General features: G+C 33.6%; 1 protein-coding gene across 1 annotated transcript; it reads right to left on the minus strand.

Moving 5' to 3' along the window:
• Nucleotides 1–12760: 12760 nt before the first annotated feature.
• Nucleotides 12761–15560, minus strand: MS3_00002164 (uncharacterized protein; the record flags this gene model as incomplete). The annotated part of the gene is made up of 1 exon (XM_012944910.2): nucleotides 12761–15560. Exon 1 carries the CDS (start codon nucleotides 15494–15496, stop codon nucleotides 12761–12763), a length of 2736 nt encoding a protein of 911 aa, XP_012800364.2. The 5' UTR covers nucleotides 15497–15560.
• Between the last annotated feature and the right edge of the window lie 2819 nt (nucleotides 15561–18379).

Consider the following 18379-nt stretch of genomic DNA (forward strand, 5'->3'; position numbering starts at 1 on the left):
ATTTGACCATGAAATTTTACTATAATAATAATAGTTGTGAACTGAAATATAATACTGTAATTTTGATTTTTATAGCATTCTTTATAGTTTAACATAACTTTGTTCTCTTTTATACAGATTTAAGTTTACTGATAATAATGTTTTTTTACTGGTTAGCAGAAATATTCATAGTGACGATTTAAGGATATTTGGCATGTTTTAGTTTGACCAACCTGTCCCTCAAAATTGGTTGTGCTGGAGAGTATCAAATAATGTTAGATGAATGAAGACTATCATCAAGATGTCATAATACTATTTGATGAACAGAATATGATTAACACCAAGAACAACTATTTGAGATGATGGAGATGATTTGTAGCTCAAGTTGATGATTTACATGGAGTTTTGTTCTCTGAGCTGGATAGTTTTGGTCCACTAAAGATCAACTATTTAAAACTAATTAACTACGTCCATTTATTGATTTATATGAGTGAGGTGATATTATGAAAATAATTCAATTTACTTCAATTCTCATCCATAAAATCCAATCATTTTTATAAAGTAAACAACTATTTCACAGAGTAATGATACTAAGCAGTTATTGTGTAAAATTTGACATTTTTATATTACATCATATGGTTGAATTCGACGATAATAACCATAAGAATCATAGAATAATATATCACACCTACTCTCTATTTGATATAATTTTTTTAAGATCTAGCATTTTCATTCTGATTAATAAAAAACATCAGATGTTCATAATGATTTGATTTTGTTATCACAAAACATCTATATCATACGTATGAACCATTTTTATTTCTTAATTCATCATATGTGTATTTGTGTTTATGAACAGATATGTCTATGGGTTTTTTTTCCTCATTGTTACTTATCTCTCAACAAAGATTTTTGTTATCTATATAAGTCAAAATGACAAAGTTATCTAATACAAAATGTTATGAAGAAAGATAAATAATTTGTTTATTAAATTTTCATTCATTGAGATGATTATCATTTTTTGGAGGTGTTGTTACAGAACTTAGGATCCAATGATAAGGCCTGCATTTGAAAAGAACTATTATTACGTTGTATTTTTAATGTCCAGTTCAGTTTCAACAATGAAATATATGAACAAAGTGATGGGATCACAATTAAGGTCTTCATTGGGTCTAATTTTAGCAGACTGTTTTATGGAAAAACTGGAAAACGACCAACGGCCGGGTTCCTTTAAGTAGAAAGAGAAATCTCATCCGCCCTTTATGTTATCGAATACGTAGTACGGAATGCATTGACGAAGAACTAGCGTTCCTCAGGAAAACTTTGACGAAGGATGGCTATCCAGACAGCTTCATAGAGAAGAATATGTAAAGAATAAGTGGTGACAAAAAATCTGGCTGTTCCGTCCCAAGGAAAAACCTCTATACAAATTTGGAATTTAAAGGTGATCGAACATCTGACGTACTCAAAAGTCGTTTAACGACAGCGATTAAAAGAACATTCAGTGCGAAATAACTGCGAATAACCTTCACTAGTAGGAACTTATTTTCTTTATCCGTAAAAGATAAGCTTCCGCGTCTGGTCGCCTCCATGTGCGTCTGCCAGTTCACCTGCTCTTGCGGGGCAAGGTACATTGGTCGTAGCCAGCGCTCGCTTTCAAGTCCGGTACGACAACACGTCCCAGTTTGGTTCTACAAGGGTGAGAGGAAAGCAGTTAGGAGTTCTATACTTGAACACCTGATCGACTGTAATCATTCTACGGATCCGCAGTTTGATCTGAAGGTTATATATATGAAACGTTCAAAACTACCTAAATTTCTCCGTATCCAACCCCCAAAAATAGCCGAAGCTCCTACCATCCATGAGCTCAAAGCAGAACTATGCGTACAGAAGAAGTATGTCCTATCGCCCTTAACGTTACCTTGGCCTTAATAATAATAATAATTATTACTACTGCATTCCTCTTTATCTATGTCATATATTCTCATTATTTTATTCATAAGTGCCCATCATATCACCTTATTTATTTTTACACCTCTATGACCTTTAATGACCTTTAATTATCGTAACGAAAACATTTTAATCATCTTATTACATTCACTAAATCTATTGTTATTATTCTTATTACGTAATCTAGTATTTTAATCTTTCTATTACGTCATATTGGTTATTCGTGTTCACATTTCCTCACGGAATTAGTACTTTAACCAAAAAAGTTTTCATATCTATATATGATTGTACAGCTTGATAATAAATTCGTTGAAAAGAGATCCCTTCGCTGAACTTCGTGTTTTTGGTTTTTAACTCATGGAACATAACAATTTATCAAATGATAGAACAAAAGTGTAAACAACTAATTGAATTTCAGTCACAATTAAATTAAACTTTTGCTTCAATTATCATGTAAATGAGAGATATATAACTAATTCTTTATGTTCCAATTAACATTACAACACGCAATTTAACTGTCTGTTTCAAATAACCAATGATACGTTGAAATGTATAAGACTGATAATCAAGGAGAAAAATAAAACATTAAGGTTTCCAAATATGTTTTATTGAATTAAAATACAAAGAGCTTAATTATATATTTTACTAATTAAAGTTATAGGTAAGCTCCAGTATTTATAATTAAAAAAAGTATTATGGTGAAATAATTAATGTTTAATGTTGAAATGATGTTTAAAGAGAAATTGCTATTTCCAAATACAATTCAGTTATATGCTGAATAAATTAACAATGGTCTAGAGATTAAGCGATCGCGAGCGAGATCGAAAGTCCTGAGTTCGAGTGTTGCGTGTGGGATCGTAGATGCACACTGCCGAGGAGTCCCATACTAGGACGAAACTGCTGACCAATGCTTTCAGGTCTTCAATGGTAGTCTAGCTTAAATTGACACATGAGTTCGATTATTAAAATTAAGAAAGTACTTTTATGTCAGATAAGATTTTTTCTGTTATTTTGCATCATATAATGACTTTTTCTAAACAATTATTTTAAACTAGAATATAGTGATTTTCCCTAGTTAACTAAATGAACTCTGTGTATGAAATAACAAATTATCGAGTTCAAATGACGGTACAACCTTTTTATACGAAAAAAGATTCTGTTCATTCATAACCCAGTAATTCTGTGACACGCAATGTACAGTTAAGAATTTTTGTTTTACAAAAATTACAAACTATATCCATAGGACGGGAGAGAAGTTTAACAATTAAGTTCCATATGTTCAGTGCAGTGAACTTTCCCAGTTTGTCTTTTTTTCTCAGTTTTTTCCTAGCAGACATTATTTCAGTTATACACTATACTTTTATGCAATATACCACATAACTCTAAACAACGAAGTTTATGTACATAATCTAAAATCTGGATATCTAGAAGGCGAAAATTAATGAAAAGAAATTTTAACGGATGATTTACAAGCTAAAGCTACACTTTATTAGCGAAGATGGTTAGTGGCTAGTAGTGTAATCTTAAACGCGCGTCCCGTCCTATTTGTGACTCATCAGCTGGATGTACCTGCATCTCGGAGGTGATGTTCGCTATGGGACTCGAACTCAGTACCCTTCGCTCCAAACACCATTTCGTTCTCCAATTAGCTGCTGAGTCTTGATAGCAACTTGCTTGTGCAATGTGGTGAAGTTTAAATTCACTTGGTATTGTTTGCTTGATTATTCCCATATGCCAATATGAGACTAATGGACGCCCTATGCTGCTCCATTGGGTAACAAGCGTAACTCTAGATTTCGATATCATTTCAATCTCGAAACATTTGTCGTCGGCACATGTAGAACTGCTATGTATATCATATCATACATTTTCTCGGGTATATGGAGTTTTATAAGTTTAATTCAATTATAAATTGTAGAAACAAGGAAAGAGGGCTGTTAAGAATAATGCTTTAAGTTTGCACTTTTAATGAATTTTTCAAATATATCTATTATAGATTAATAAACCGGAAATGTTCAAATTAGTTGATACATATGTACATAATAGCTTATAATTGAGGTTTGGAGTAAGAAGCCAATATCAATTTCTTAGCATCATATCACTAAATGGTCTTTTCATATTTATTGTCATGGTAGCCATATTGTATACAATGATAATAATGATAAAATAATTTGAAGGAGTTTAATTAGTAAGTACGTAAGTGAGGAAATATTTACATATAGGTAATTTTTTACATGCCAATAATTTCTAAGAAATTGCTTAGTCAATAAAGATCACCACTTACTTAACTGATAAGCAACTCAGAAATGAACCAATGAGACCATTATTTAATACTTTTGATTAGTTATTTATAATGGACATTCTATGTAATGATTATTTATAAGTGATAGTTGAAATCTATAGTTCAGATTGGAGCGCGAACATTGGATTGGTTCTGATGGTGATGTTCTTAATTTTTAAACTTGAATGACAAAATTTTGATGAATATTCACAAATTGTTACTTTGAATTTCTCAGTACACTAACAGATATAACTGACCGAGAACAGCGAAAATAATTAATAATCAAATTTGTGTCAATATACGAAACCCTCCTGGACCAATAACATTCATTTGCTCATTAGCTATTAGTTTCATGATGCCAATCGTGGTGATTTAATGCGAAGTTGTGAAGAGTGGAGTTGAAACATGTTGAGTGTAAGATAGTTATCTGTTGTAGGCAATGGTAGATGATCATTGAATTTGACAAATTGATAGAATTTAGACAAGTAAACGATTGTTTGCATTCTCAGTAGCCTAGAGGATCTGTGTTTGATGAGCAGTAGACTGATTCATGCACTATCCTCAAGAGTCCCACAGGAAGATGAAACAGCTTTCCAGTGTTTCTTAGTTTGTAATGACAGTCTAGCTAAGGTCAGTTCGCGATTAATGTTATGAAAATTCCACAATCCACACAAACCTCTCTATAGTGAAAAGAAGAACTATTTTCTCCAATGATGTTATTTACTGGTAGCGTACAATCATTTTTATGAATATTTTGAACGTAATTATTTGTAATGAAATAAAACATAGTTGTAACAAACATATCAAAAGTTAAAAGTGGATAGCTATCATTCAAATCTCTTCTCGATATCTGTTTATCTTGTAAGTTGTTTCTGATACCTGTTCTTCTTCTCTTCGATGTAATTGTGCATACAAAATGAGTTAGATAAGTAGCAGTACATAGGATTTAAATATGTGTGGTGTGGATAAGAGTGAAGCTGTAGTAATGACTAAGCTTATTCTGCCTAATGATAACAAGTTAACAAGTCACTTATGGAGGACTGATCGAATGTCAAATTGCGTGGAAATTTATTTATTGACATTAATAACAAATCATTTGTTAGAGTACAAATAACACCGTCATTTCGGTTTCCATTCTTGAGCACTACAATTCATGATGAACATGTAAACTTGATCAAATAAAATAGTGATACTGAGGTCTCCTTAGAATGATTAACAATTGCTATAGACCGATATCTTCACTATTATTTTGAATACACTGTAATAAATGTCAGAGTAAATAACCCTTTGTGTTAGTGACTATTTAATAAAGAAAAACGAGTCATTATTGTGTTGTTCAATCAAAAAGACAGTTAATCCAATTGATCTGAATCAATCTATTTATATTAGTCTGATTTAAGTCCCTTTGTTAGCTCTCATAGATTGTAGTGGGCCTCAACACACACAAGGGAATCAGTAAGATTCTATAGCACAACGCGGGGAGCACCAGCACAATCACACTTGGTGGAGAGACTCTGGAGCAGTTGGAAACAGTTTTCTATGCATGATACTGAATTTCCGTTGGCCGGTCACCATGAGAAATAACCTAATGTGGGAGAGAACAAACCAGTTTCCAGATGAAGAGGAAATTATGAAAAGATTTTAGAAGTCGACAGGATTGTAGAAATCATCAAACTGCATCACGAAGTCGTTAAATTGGAATTCTAAAAGCGAAAGATAAACAGGCAGACCAAAGAACATAGTGCACTGGGAATTGAAAGGAGATATTAAAAGGATGAATAGAAACTGTAAAGTATTGCTCAGGCCGAGTTCGATTCATAATGATAGTGGGCGGCCTATGTTTCTCCACGCGGGATAACATTAGTAAGTAGGTAAGCAAGTCAATAAACAACCAAGTGAAACCTGATAATCGTAATAAGCATGTTTGATGAACGTTTTGTAAACCAGTCTGTTTTACAAGACATGAACACTGTTTTCCTCTTAAAAATGAATCCACCCCATATGCAAATATCTTTGGTCCACATACCTCAAAAGTAAATTTCATTTTATATAACATTTCTTCGAGATTCTTCACTTAGTCTTTTATTGTATCTAACATCTATTTAACGTCGTATATAACTTTTAGAATGTAATTTTTTGGTTCTAATTAGTTCCGTGTTGTTATAACCCATGGACGTGAAATTTATCCATTGACTATCAGTATGAATTTCATCTGATATGTGCTTCACATACTTTTTAGGGTATTGTACACTGTAAGTAACAATAGTTTCTTTAATTCATGTACTAAATCAATTTACATAAACTTAAAAATTCCTACAGGTCATTTGAAAAAACCAAAACTTGCCAACAATTTTCACTTTAATGGACCTACGCCAGTTTAAATGTTCTAATAGAGCTAGTTACACTGATCGCACTCACAGGTCCAGATCCATGTGGATCCCGTATCGTTAGGAAAATGAATCATTAGATATATAAACAGTGAAACCTTTTGAAAAGCAAGGAAGGCGAAGTAATCACCAGCATTGAAGAGCAACAAAACAGGTGGGTAGAACACTTCAAAGAACTCTTGAATCGACCAGCTCCACTGAACCCACCCAACATCGAAGCAGCACCCACGGACCTCCCAATCGATGTTGGCCTACCAACAGTTGAAGAGATAAGCATGGCCATCAGACAAATCAAGAGTGGCAAAGCAGCAGGACCAGACAACATTCTAGCAGAGGTACTAAAAGCAGACGTAGCAGTAACTGCAAGGATACTCCACATTCTCTTCAATAAGATTTGGGATGAGGAACAAGTACCAACAGACTGGAAAGAAGGACTTTTGGTCAAAATACCAAAGAAAGGCGATCTCAGTAACTGTGTTAACTACAGGGGCATCACTCTTCTCTTAATACCAGGAAATGTCTCCAACAGGGTATTGTTAAACAGGATGAAGGACTGCGTAGACGCCCAACTTCGTGACCAACAGGCAGGATTCCGTAAGGATAGATCGTGTACAGACCAAATCACAACTCTACGGATCATTGTGGAACAATCAATTGAATGGAATTCATCACTCTACATCAACTTCATTGACTACGAAAAGGCATTTGATAGTGTGGACAGAACAACACTATAGAAGGTTCTTCGACATTACGGCGTGCCTCAGAAGATAGTCAATATTATACAGAGTTCATATGATGGATTACACTGCAAAATTGTGCATGGAGGACAGTTGACAAAGTCATTCGAAGTGAAGACCGGTGTTAGGCAAGGTTGCTTACTCTCACCCTTTCTCCTTCTCCTGGTGATCGACTGGATCATGAAGACGTCAACGTCTGAAGGAAAGCGCGGGATACAATGGACATCTAAGATGCAGTTGGATGATCTAGACTTGGCAGACGATCTGGCCCTTCTATCCCAAACGCAACAACAGATGCAGGAGAAGACAAACAGTGTGGCAGCAGCCTCAGCAGCAATAGGTCTCAATATACACAAAGGGAAAAGCAGGATTCTCCGATACAACACAGAATGCACCAATCCAATCACAATTGACGGAGAAGATTTGGAAGATGTAAAAACCTTTACGTATTTGGGCAGCATCATTGATGAACAGGGTGGATCTGGTGCAGATGTGAAGGCGCGGATCGGCAAAGCAAGAGCAGCATATTTACAACTGAGGAACATCTGGAACTCAAAGCAACTGTCAACCAACACCAAGGTCAGGATTTTCAATACAAATGTCAAGACAGTTCTACTGTATGGGGCAGAAACCTGGAGAACTACGAAAGCCATCATCCAGAAAATATAGGTATTTATTAACAGTTGTCTACGCAAAATACTTCAGATCCGTTGGCCAGACACTACTAGCAACAACCTACTCTGGGAAAGAACAAACCAGATCCCAGAGGAGGAAGAAATCAAGAAGAAGCGCTGGAAGTGGATAGGACACACATTAAGGAAATCACAGAACTACGTCACAAGACAAGCCCTCGCATGGAATCCTGACGGCCAAAGGAAAAGAGGAAGACCAATGAACAAATTACGCCGAGAAATGGAAATAGACATGAGAAAAATGAACAAGAATTGGAAGGAACTAGAAAAGAAGGCCCAGGACAGAATGGGTTGGAGAATGCTGGTCAGCGGCCTATGCTCCATTAGGAGTAACAGGCTTTCATCACCTTTTATCACTGAATAGTTAGTTAACATCTTATAAAAATAAAATGAGTTGTCCTACTTTTATATCAGGTACATAACAATATATCAGGCGGAGCAACAATGTCCTTTATACATATGTGGATTAACTAGAAGGCAAACGTATATTTCTAAAACGGTGTAGTTTTGACCACTACGACCTAAAATAATCTCAATTCACTCTCTAGCTACATATTTTTAACAACTACTCTCAGCTCCATTTCATGTTTGTATCTCTCTTAACCTCTTCTTAAGAGACACTACTGATTGAACACCCAGCTTTTTAAATTTACATGATTAACTTGTATTTTTTTTGTCATTGATTATAAAGTAGTACTTTCAACATGAACTACATTTTCTATTCAAATGAATTGTATTCTTTATGATTAGTAAGTGATTGTTTTATCCTCACGTTTAAAAACAAAATTATAATCATAATATATTGTATTGTTTTTGTCTAAGTTTTTAACTTGCAACAATTCATGAATATTTATTTATGTTTATTAACAGTAGTTAGGCTTGTGTTTAGCATACAAAAGTTATATTTTACTTATAATTACTGTGTGCTATCCAACCATTGATTTGCAATATATTTCTTTTAGAATATCGGATCAACTTTAAGTGATTCAAATCATTCACTTACTTTCTAAAGTTGTAGACAGTTTATGATATAAAATGAACAAAGAATCCATTTTCACAATTGATTGATCACTGGGTGGCGATTAATGTCATGCGTGTCTAGTCCTTATTAGTGCAGATCGAATGCTATCGATCATGTTGCAATGTGGCCACCAGTCTAGGTGACTCGACACTGCGGGCACTATATATTGAGATTAGATGGTGGTTGGAGGTAGTCAACAGGAAACCCTGGACCCGGGTTTTGTGCTACTTGGCACTCGTCAGCAAGGTGCACCTGTAATCTTGAGGGAATAAATAGTGCCTGCAGTGTCGAGTCACCTAGACTGGTGGCCACATTGCAACATGATCGATAGCATTCGATCTGCACTAATAAGGACTAGACACGCATGACATTAATCGCCACCCAGTGACCAATCAATTGTGATTACATCTCAGTCCTACAGGAGATCGGTCGCGGCTCGGATAGCTGAGTGGTAATGTCTCTGACAGTGAAGCTGGATGACACGAGATCGAATCCGCCAGGGAGTACCAGTTTCCTCAAGATTACAGGTACACCTTGCTGACGAGTGCCAAGTAGCACGAAACCTGGGTCCAGGGTTTCCTGTCGACTACCTCCAACCACCATCTAATCTCAAAGAATCCATTTTTTTATTTTTTATAAAAACAAACCTGATATGTTAAAATAGAATGTATTTAAATTATAACCCCTGATGTTTGATATTTTAGATACCAACTGATTAGCTTAGATTCTATTAACATTACTTACTGTCCTTCACATTTCATCAATAATCTTTCATGTTATATTTATATAATAATATTAAAATGAAATGTGTTGATGACTGATTTTCACATGTACTTTATAAACATGCATAAACATTTTTTACTTTAGAAAAGTACATCGAACATGTTAGGTAATTTTCTTCATTTACTAGTTTAGAGAAAATGGGCTTTTCTTGTAAGAGAGATAGGAATTTTGTTTACTAAATTTCATGGGATTATATGAATATGACGTTTTTCTTTTGTTTGACTGATATGTGTTTTAAGATGAATGATGATGGCAGAAACTCACCACTATATTTGAGTCAAATACCAATCAGGATGATATATTATTCAATAATAATATTATAAACCTGTTTAAGTTTCAATCATGACTAAACATAATTAAACTTTATAGATATTTTATTCATAACTGATGTAAACAGGGAAACAAGAAGCCCTGACAAACTACGAAAGCTATTTTTCGGGACGTTATTTCATTTTATTCAAAGCTTGTAAAACACTGACATTTAATTTTGTCCCTATTTTATTCTACAGAACATGACCTTTCGTTCGATGTCTCATTCATACCCATTTTTGTTCCGAAGCTATTGTAATTTAAACATAATATTTTGCACCTTATTTTCTACTCTAATTCCCAGTTTTGGACATAATTGTATTTTTCCAAATTTCTGTACGTTGTGATCGGGTAAATCACCTATTTATTGATGTGCCTTTTTGCACTAATCTGAATTCAGAGAATTCACAGGGAATCAGTATATCGGAATAGGGCGAATAGTGTTCCAGTTGTCTTGTCTTCTCTCATTCGCGTGCTTGTCGGCCAATCAGGTGATAGAATAGTTTTCTTCTCTCTACCCCGCCTCGAACTCACGCGTACTATCTTCAAGGTTAAACCGATCAGCTTATTGCGTCAAGGTCTTAATCTAGAGTAGACAGATCAAGGTTACAACGATAACCATGACAGACATATGGACAGAACGTCTCTAGATGTGGTTAGCTAATTTTTTGCAAGAGTTGTGTTTGCTCAGAAATTTACTGTCAAAAGGTTATAATCTGCAATACTCAAACATATTTACAGTTGTTAAGGAATTTACTTTAATTGTTATCATGAACTGATCAGTTCCAGACAACCATTGAAAACCTCCGAGCACTGTATGGCCACTTCGTCCTAGTCAGATACTCCTCATCATTGCGTATCCCCGATCACGCACATAGCAACCGAACTCAGGACCTTAGGTCTTGCTCGTGAACGCTTAACTTCTAAATCACTGAGCTGGTATTCAACTGTGTTCATGCCCAACTCCAATCAATCCATGATAATAATTGATTACCTTTCATTTACTTCGGTGGCTAACTGCCTCACACCCAACAGGCTTCAGTGCTTTTAGGTTTTCAATGGTGATCTAACACTGATCGCTTCATGATCTCAATGAAACTCAACAATCTCCACAACCTCATACTGACAATTACCTTTAAAGTAATCATTAAAACGTAGAGAATTTGGAAGAGCCGAAGATTTTCATCTTAGAATACCTCAAAAACTAAGAGTAACGTTTTTTACTACTGAAAATGAAAACAGTTTAATTTCACTATGATAATCGGCAGTAAGGCTGATAAGCTGAACATTTATTACATATATACATATATATGACAGCATACTATTTTAATTTGAAAATTAATTTAATCCTGTGATTTGGTTAACCCTTCAATATAAGTAAATCGATGAATACATAACGGATAGTAGTAAAACTGATTACGTAAATCTTCCCAATTCTTAAACATACTTTATTCAGAAATTTTCAAAATGTATAACTTGACAACTTACAAACTCATAAATTATACTCAACTATTCATACTCACATATACACTACAAATATTAGATTTTAACTTTATTTTTTTTTATTGAGATCATGAACCGATTGATGTTAGACCACCACCTTTGGAAACCTGGAAGCACTAGACGGCCGTTTCGTCCTATTGTAAGACTCCTTAGCGGTGCGCACCCACGGTCCCGCGAGCGGGATCCGAACCCAGGGCCTTCAGTCTCGCGCGCGAACGCTTAACCAACTGGACCATTGAGCCGGTATCCAATGGTGTTAGAGTCTAACATCAACCAATCCACGAAATTGCGCGACCAACTTCCATTGTACTGAGGTAGATACCTGTCTCTACCCGACATGGATTAGCTCCACTGATCACGGCTTCTCACTAGAACTCCGAAAATTCCCTCACGAAGCTAGTCACTAGTGAGCACATGTTGATTACTAGTACGGGGGTCATTTCAAAGTGATTTCAATTTAGACTATTATATTCCTTACCCCTTGATTAGTACCTTAACCTCATTTGTTATTTATTCTCGAATCCATATTTTGTGATACAATCCTTTCTATCCTTCTATAGACATACATTTTCCATATAACTATATATATACGAATGTACAGCTTAAATAAATGATTTCGTCGAAAAGAAAATTTTCTTCCCTGAATTCTCTTTTTCTTATTCAAAAGTCATTTGCTTTATTTAACAACAAAAAAAATTCAACTAAACATTGTTATATAAAGAGGAAATCTTAGCGAATGTATTTGAAGTAAATCCAACGTTGTATATTGAATATGATTTTAGGAAGTTTGCTTTGTGTGTCAAAATTTTAGTTTGAAAGAATGTTGGTCATACACCTTGTCAATATCTTGATAATGTTCGTAAAAACAAAATAATACATAATTATTTACAAATATATTAAGTTATTATCACATACGAAACATGATCGATTATTTAACCAGATTTTTTTCGTTGATCCCCTCCCCGAACAATTCTCATCATTTTAAAGATTTTTTACTCATTTCACATTTATTCCCGTTTTTATTCTTTTTTTGGTAAACAATTTTGTGGTCAATAAAATATCCAATCATTTGGTATGTTCGAATAAGGTTAGATGCATTATTCATGTCGCTCTGAATATTAAGTACTAAAAATACTGTCATTTTTAGTGGAAGAATTAACTTCAACATCACTAAAAGTATGGTTAGAAGAAGATGGTAATTGATAATTTTTCCGATAGCGATCTATGAATGTATTTGGACGATTTGATGGATAATGTAAATGTGAACTGTTTAGTGGCCAAAAATGTTGATGATGACTATGATGATGACGGCAGGATGAATTAAAATCTCGGTGGTATTGGCACAAATTATAATTAAATTTACGATTACCTTGCGATGATATGTAACAAAAACATTTTGGAATTATCTGTTTAGGCAATGTTATGTCAGAATGGGTGTAATCAACAACAGATTTATCTTTGTCAATTATTGAACGTATCGCATTATTGGGAGTAGTAAATGACCTACTAGATGGGCATGATTTTGCAATTTCATGCAGCTTTTGATTTATCTGTGCATCAAATGTATTTTGAATGGCTAAATCCAACTCTAGCTTCCTTTTTGGTTCAAGTTCACGAAATTTTTCTGTGGATCGATAGTGCGTACAGTATTTGTAATTTAAGTTGTTTAAAGCAAATTCTGAATGGCGTCGATGCAAATCACAGCTATCATACACTGATGATGAAGTTGATATTCCTGTAAGGACTTGAACAGAATGATTTTGGTCGCTATCTGTGACAGTTTCAATTGTATTGGGTATGCGTTTGATACATCCGGCCATCAAACCATACCACCAAAACCTCCAACAACAGAACCCTGTAAAACATCCGTTACACCCAAGTAAAACATTTTGCTCTTCACTTCCATTTCCATCTTTTTGTAACTTTTCCACGTTTGGATAAGGTTTAACTGATAAATGTTTATTTGAATCGGAAGGTTTACTAAAAGCTTTTAGTGAGCAAGGAAATAAATTACAAAAGCACTGGTAGCCTAAAGGGAAACAGTTATTTGAATATTTCCCTGACGAATTATGCATGAAACTAATATCCTTAGCAGTTGAATTCTCAGTTTTTTGGTTTTTTACTGTCTCAAAAGAACTATTGAGTAAGTGTCCTCCAAAATTATCGATAAACTCCATATTCGGATGCATCATATTATTGATTTTGTTACCACCATGATTCTTATTTAAACGCATGCTGATTTTCCTTGTTTCACTGAAATATTTAAAAAATGGACTGACACGTGGATGGTGCACATTTTTTGACGTATTCAAGAAAAATTGGTTTTTGAAATGATTTGTATAGTCTGGTGGTATTGGAACAGAATTTCGACTTCTGTGACGGAACCGTATCCGACACATGAAACGCAGTATTATTTGATGTATGCGCGAACGGAATAATCGTCCTGATGCACAATAAAATATCCAGTTTGAACATGCATTTAAAAAACATAAACTTCTTGATAAGTAATACATGAATTTGTGAACATCACGATCAACATTTGTTAGCACAAAATTTAATAATATCAAATAAACAATTAGTGGATATGTACTAGACATATACCAAATATTCATACATACCAAAAGTCGTGTCACATGACCTACATTATCTGTTGCACCATGGCGGTAACCTGGGTTACGAATAGGTCTTACACAATTGGTAATCTGGTCAAATGATAATGCTTTACACCTTGTTGCAAAATCTCTTCGTGTATTGAAAGGATTTGTTGATCTAATGATTGCTTGAGAGTGAAATTTTGGGTTGCACCTTGATGTGTGATCGATTAAGTTGTGAACAGATACAGGTTTATAAATCTTAGGTAGAATTTCACATTGAGATTTCATTTGCAAATTTAGTGCAGATTCAGAAACTGATAGAGAATTTGAACGTTTACGAAAATTCCCAGATATATCATCTGTTCTCAAGTAGTAAACCAATGCACTGATCCTGGATGCACTAGACTTTCTCTTTTGTTCATTTTCATGTAAACAAACTGAAGAGGTTGCTTCACGAAAACATTTTCGCAATCGAAAAATGTTCCAACATATTATGACTGTAGACGATGTCATACCAATTAGTGGAATTAAACCCCAGATAATAAAATCGTTCAATGTTGTAACATGATATAGATCTGTATTTGTTGGATCACAGTCACCATTGATAACTCGCCAATATAATGGATAAGGGAGAATTGGTAATATAAGACAGATAGATATCAAAAACCATAGACGAAAAAGACATATCAGTTTTGGACCACTATTTCTAGCACGTAGTGGTCTGATAATTGAATATGCTCGTTGTAATGACAACATACTTTGCATATAAGCCGACCAATAGAAAAAATAATTTGATAAGCTTGTATGTAATACACAAATAAAGTTATTATTATCACGTATATCATAATTATACCAAACTTTTAATAACATCCATATACCTTCCAAGGAGAGTATAAAAAAATCTCCAAAACATATACTAACTAACCAAATCAACATATTCTGTGGAAATAATCTTGACAAAAATAGAAATACTAAACAGAATACAGTGCCAACAATTCCTAAAATAATTACTGTAGGTAGATACCATGTTAGAAAATAATGTTTTAAATTATTATATAAGTATTTATATGTTCCAGTTGAATTCGTAGAGTTAATCATTTGAGAGTTATTATTGTTAATGTCATTAAGTGTTGTAGATATTATATTGTAAACTCTTAAATTGTTGTTAGTGGATCCATTAATAGTTCCATTTGCTGAAAAATTCATTAAAATATGACAATAGATTATAATCCAAATAATTAGCCATCTGTTGGGATACATTATTGTTTATTCCATTATTAGTAATAATTTGTCTTTAAGACACGGATAAAATGTACTATTGTTTTAAAGAAAAAATCAACTCAATAAAAAGTTGTATCCTATTCAGAATAATTTGCCTTAATTTTTGATTGGACAATTATGTTAAAGCCAATTAAAATAATAGTTGTGTTAACCAATCGTGATCTGGTTTCCTAGTAATGTGTATAGTGAAAATTACTCATATGTTAGATGATATGTCCGATATCGATAAGTCATTAGTTTATTTGTATGCAGTCTGTATTGTCATAGTTGATAACATCACGACATAGGAATATTAATTTTCTAGCTTCAACTGACTCATGATTTCAATCTGTGAAATTTTCATTCACTTTTATATTTGTGTATAAATACATATATTAAATAGGAAATAACAAATAAAAAGAATAAATTTCTGAAAAAAAGAGTTTATTTAGTACTGAAAGTTCCCTGTAAATATCTAATGCTTATAGCTGAAGTTTATATGAGTGTAAAAATTCTTTGTTCTATCTAATGATTACTATATAAAGTTTAAAACAAATTAGTCCCTTTTATAAATTTCGATAGAACAATGAGAAGACGAAGTTGATCTGAAAAATGTGATGTATTTGCGCTATACATTTCACACAATCTGATCACACATATACTTGTTAGGGCATTTATATATGAAAATTAATAAAGGTCAATTAAATGAAAGTTCAAGTAAAATAACAGGGGGGAGAGAAAGAATATGAAATTGTCACATCATCCTAGGCCATAGAATGACTTAAGGATTAACAAGGTAAATTCAAGGTTACGACAAATTGTTTTTGTACACATAAGGGGGGTTTAAATTTACAAAATAGCCAAGGCTTCGATACACTTAAGAATTCGTCCTTGACAATTTCTATACAACGTTCTAAAAGCTGTATTTATGTCAATTTTGTGCCCCGTCTCAATTATATGTTTCGCTATCGATGAACCTGATTTTCTGTCTCCCACATTGGTCGGATCATTTGACACATATTGATTTTGAATGCATCTAGGCACATGTTCATTGACCCTTGATTGCATTGTTCGATTACTCCTCCCTATGTATATGTGTCCACACAAACATGCAAATTGGTAAATACAATCGGATGTGACGTAATCATTAGTGCATTGTTTGGGTCTATTAGGAATCATGGCCTTAGACTTTTCAATCACAATCAACCGAGCAGCATAATAGGTATTCTCGATGGCTGCTATATATGTGTAAGTAAAAGTAAAAATCAATAAATGTTGCTTTCTCTCAAAATAGCCATCCAATACAATCATTATGTTCCATGAGTGTGAAGTACTGGAATTAATTTCATTCATTAGATATGTTCTTCAAAAGATTCAATGGTTATAACTTTACTATTTAGACAAAACTGTGTAATGCTGTCTAGCCAATAAGCATTTTTCTTTGTCTTATTAATCGGCTAATGAATGCATCATCAAATCAATTAAAGACAATAATAAAAACTTTATTTTCGAACCAATTGGTCATATTCACCTCTAAATGTACGGACATTTCTTTAGAAGATATCTCTAGGACATACAAGACTATTTCTGATCATGAAATTTATACTGCTTTAAATTATACTTTTCCAATATTGCTTAATTCAGATGTAAGCTTTGAACTGTGAAGTACAAAGAGTAGTAAATTACTTTTTTTTAAATGCACTTACTTATGGAGCTTTTTGAATATAAACAATGTTTTAGATTTCTGACTGTGCAACACTTAACGTAGGGGTTTACTTAATAGGAAGCAAAAAATAAATTTTATTACCATCTAGTCTCTATAAAACAAAACTCTTCAAGATCACTTATCATATCGTTGATCTATAGATTATCAGTTGACAGTTCGACTATATGCTTATTCAGATCTCAATAATTAATGAAACAATGGGCTGTACTGTGGCAATTGTCCAGAGGTTTATATGATTATATATTATTTTGGAGAAGAAACTTAATCTAATTAGTCTTTTAGAAAGTCAATTCCACAAAGTTAACAACATAGACATGAATTACTTATTTTCGATTTCAAGTGAGAACTATCACTATTTGGTAAAACGCTCTTAGTTGAACAAGGAATGATGTAAATAATACTCAACACTACACGACGAACATAAAACTTTAAATATCACATTGAATGATTCTCATTCGTGATTTATGAAAACGACTAGTTGCTTCAAATATAAAATTATCCAAGTTCATGTTAGAAGTTGAATGCCGCTACAAAAAATTTAATAAAAACCTTATGTTATTTGTGCGCTACAAGCGTGTATCACGAATACCTATTGTAAAATGTAATCGATAGACGAACTCACCAATGATAACGGGAAACGCCCACCACCACATTAACTCTCTTTGACCTTGTACTACTGTATCCCTTTATTAACCAATCACAGTTTGATGTTCATTGTAAAACAATATTTGCTTGTTGACTCATTTTTCCTATTCTCTGGCTACTGTTCGGTATGTTATTTGTCTGTTTTTTCCCTGTTTTAATAGACCGTACAGTTTGTTTGTACACTAACGATGTTAATTTATGTTTTAGAAATAGATAAAGTTTATCTAGCCAAATAGCTTGCTTGTTCTGACTTTGGCCAAACCAAGACTCTGTATTCGACGGTCTAGAGAATAGCTCAGAATTAAACCTGTAGGAAATTGCTCCCTACACCTATCATGTCTTCATCTTGTGATTCTGAGCAAGAAAAAGAACATTCCAATCTTATGGATGTTTAATTCGTAATTCGGAGCAAAAATTCAATCTCATTTAGTATAAATCCATTCAGTAACATTAAGACTACAATGTCTGTTAAGACTAACTATAGAATAAACTCGGTATATTAACTATCGATG

The sequence above is a fragment of the Schistosoma haematobium genome, chromosome 1 (genome assembly GCF_000699445.3).
Source record: "Schistosoma haematobium chromosome 1, whole genome shotgun sequence".
Lineage (NCBI taxonomy): Eukaryota > Metazoa > Platyhelminthes > Trematoda > Strigeidida > Schistosomatidae > Schistosoma > Schistosoma haematobium.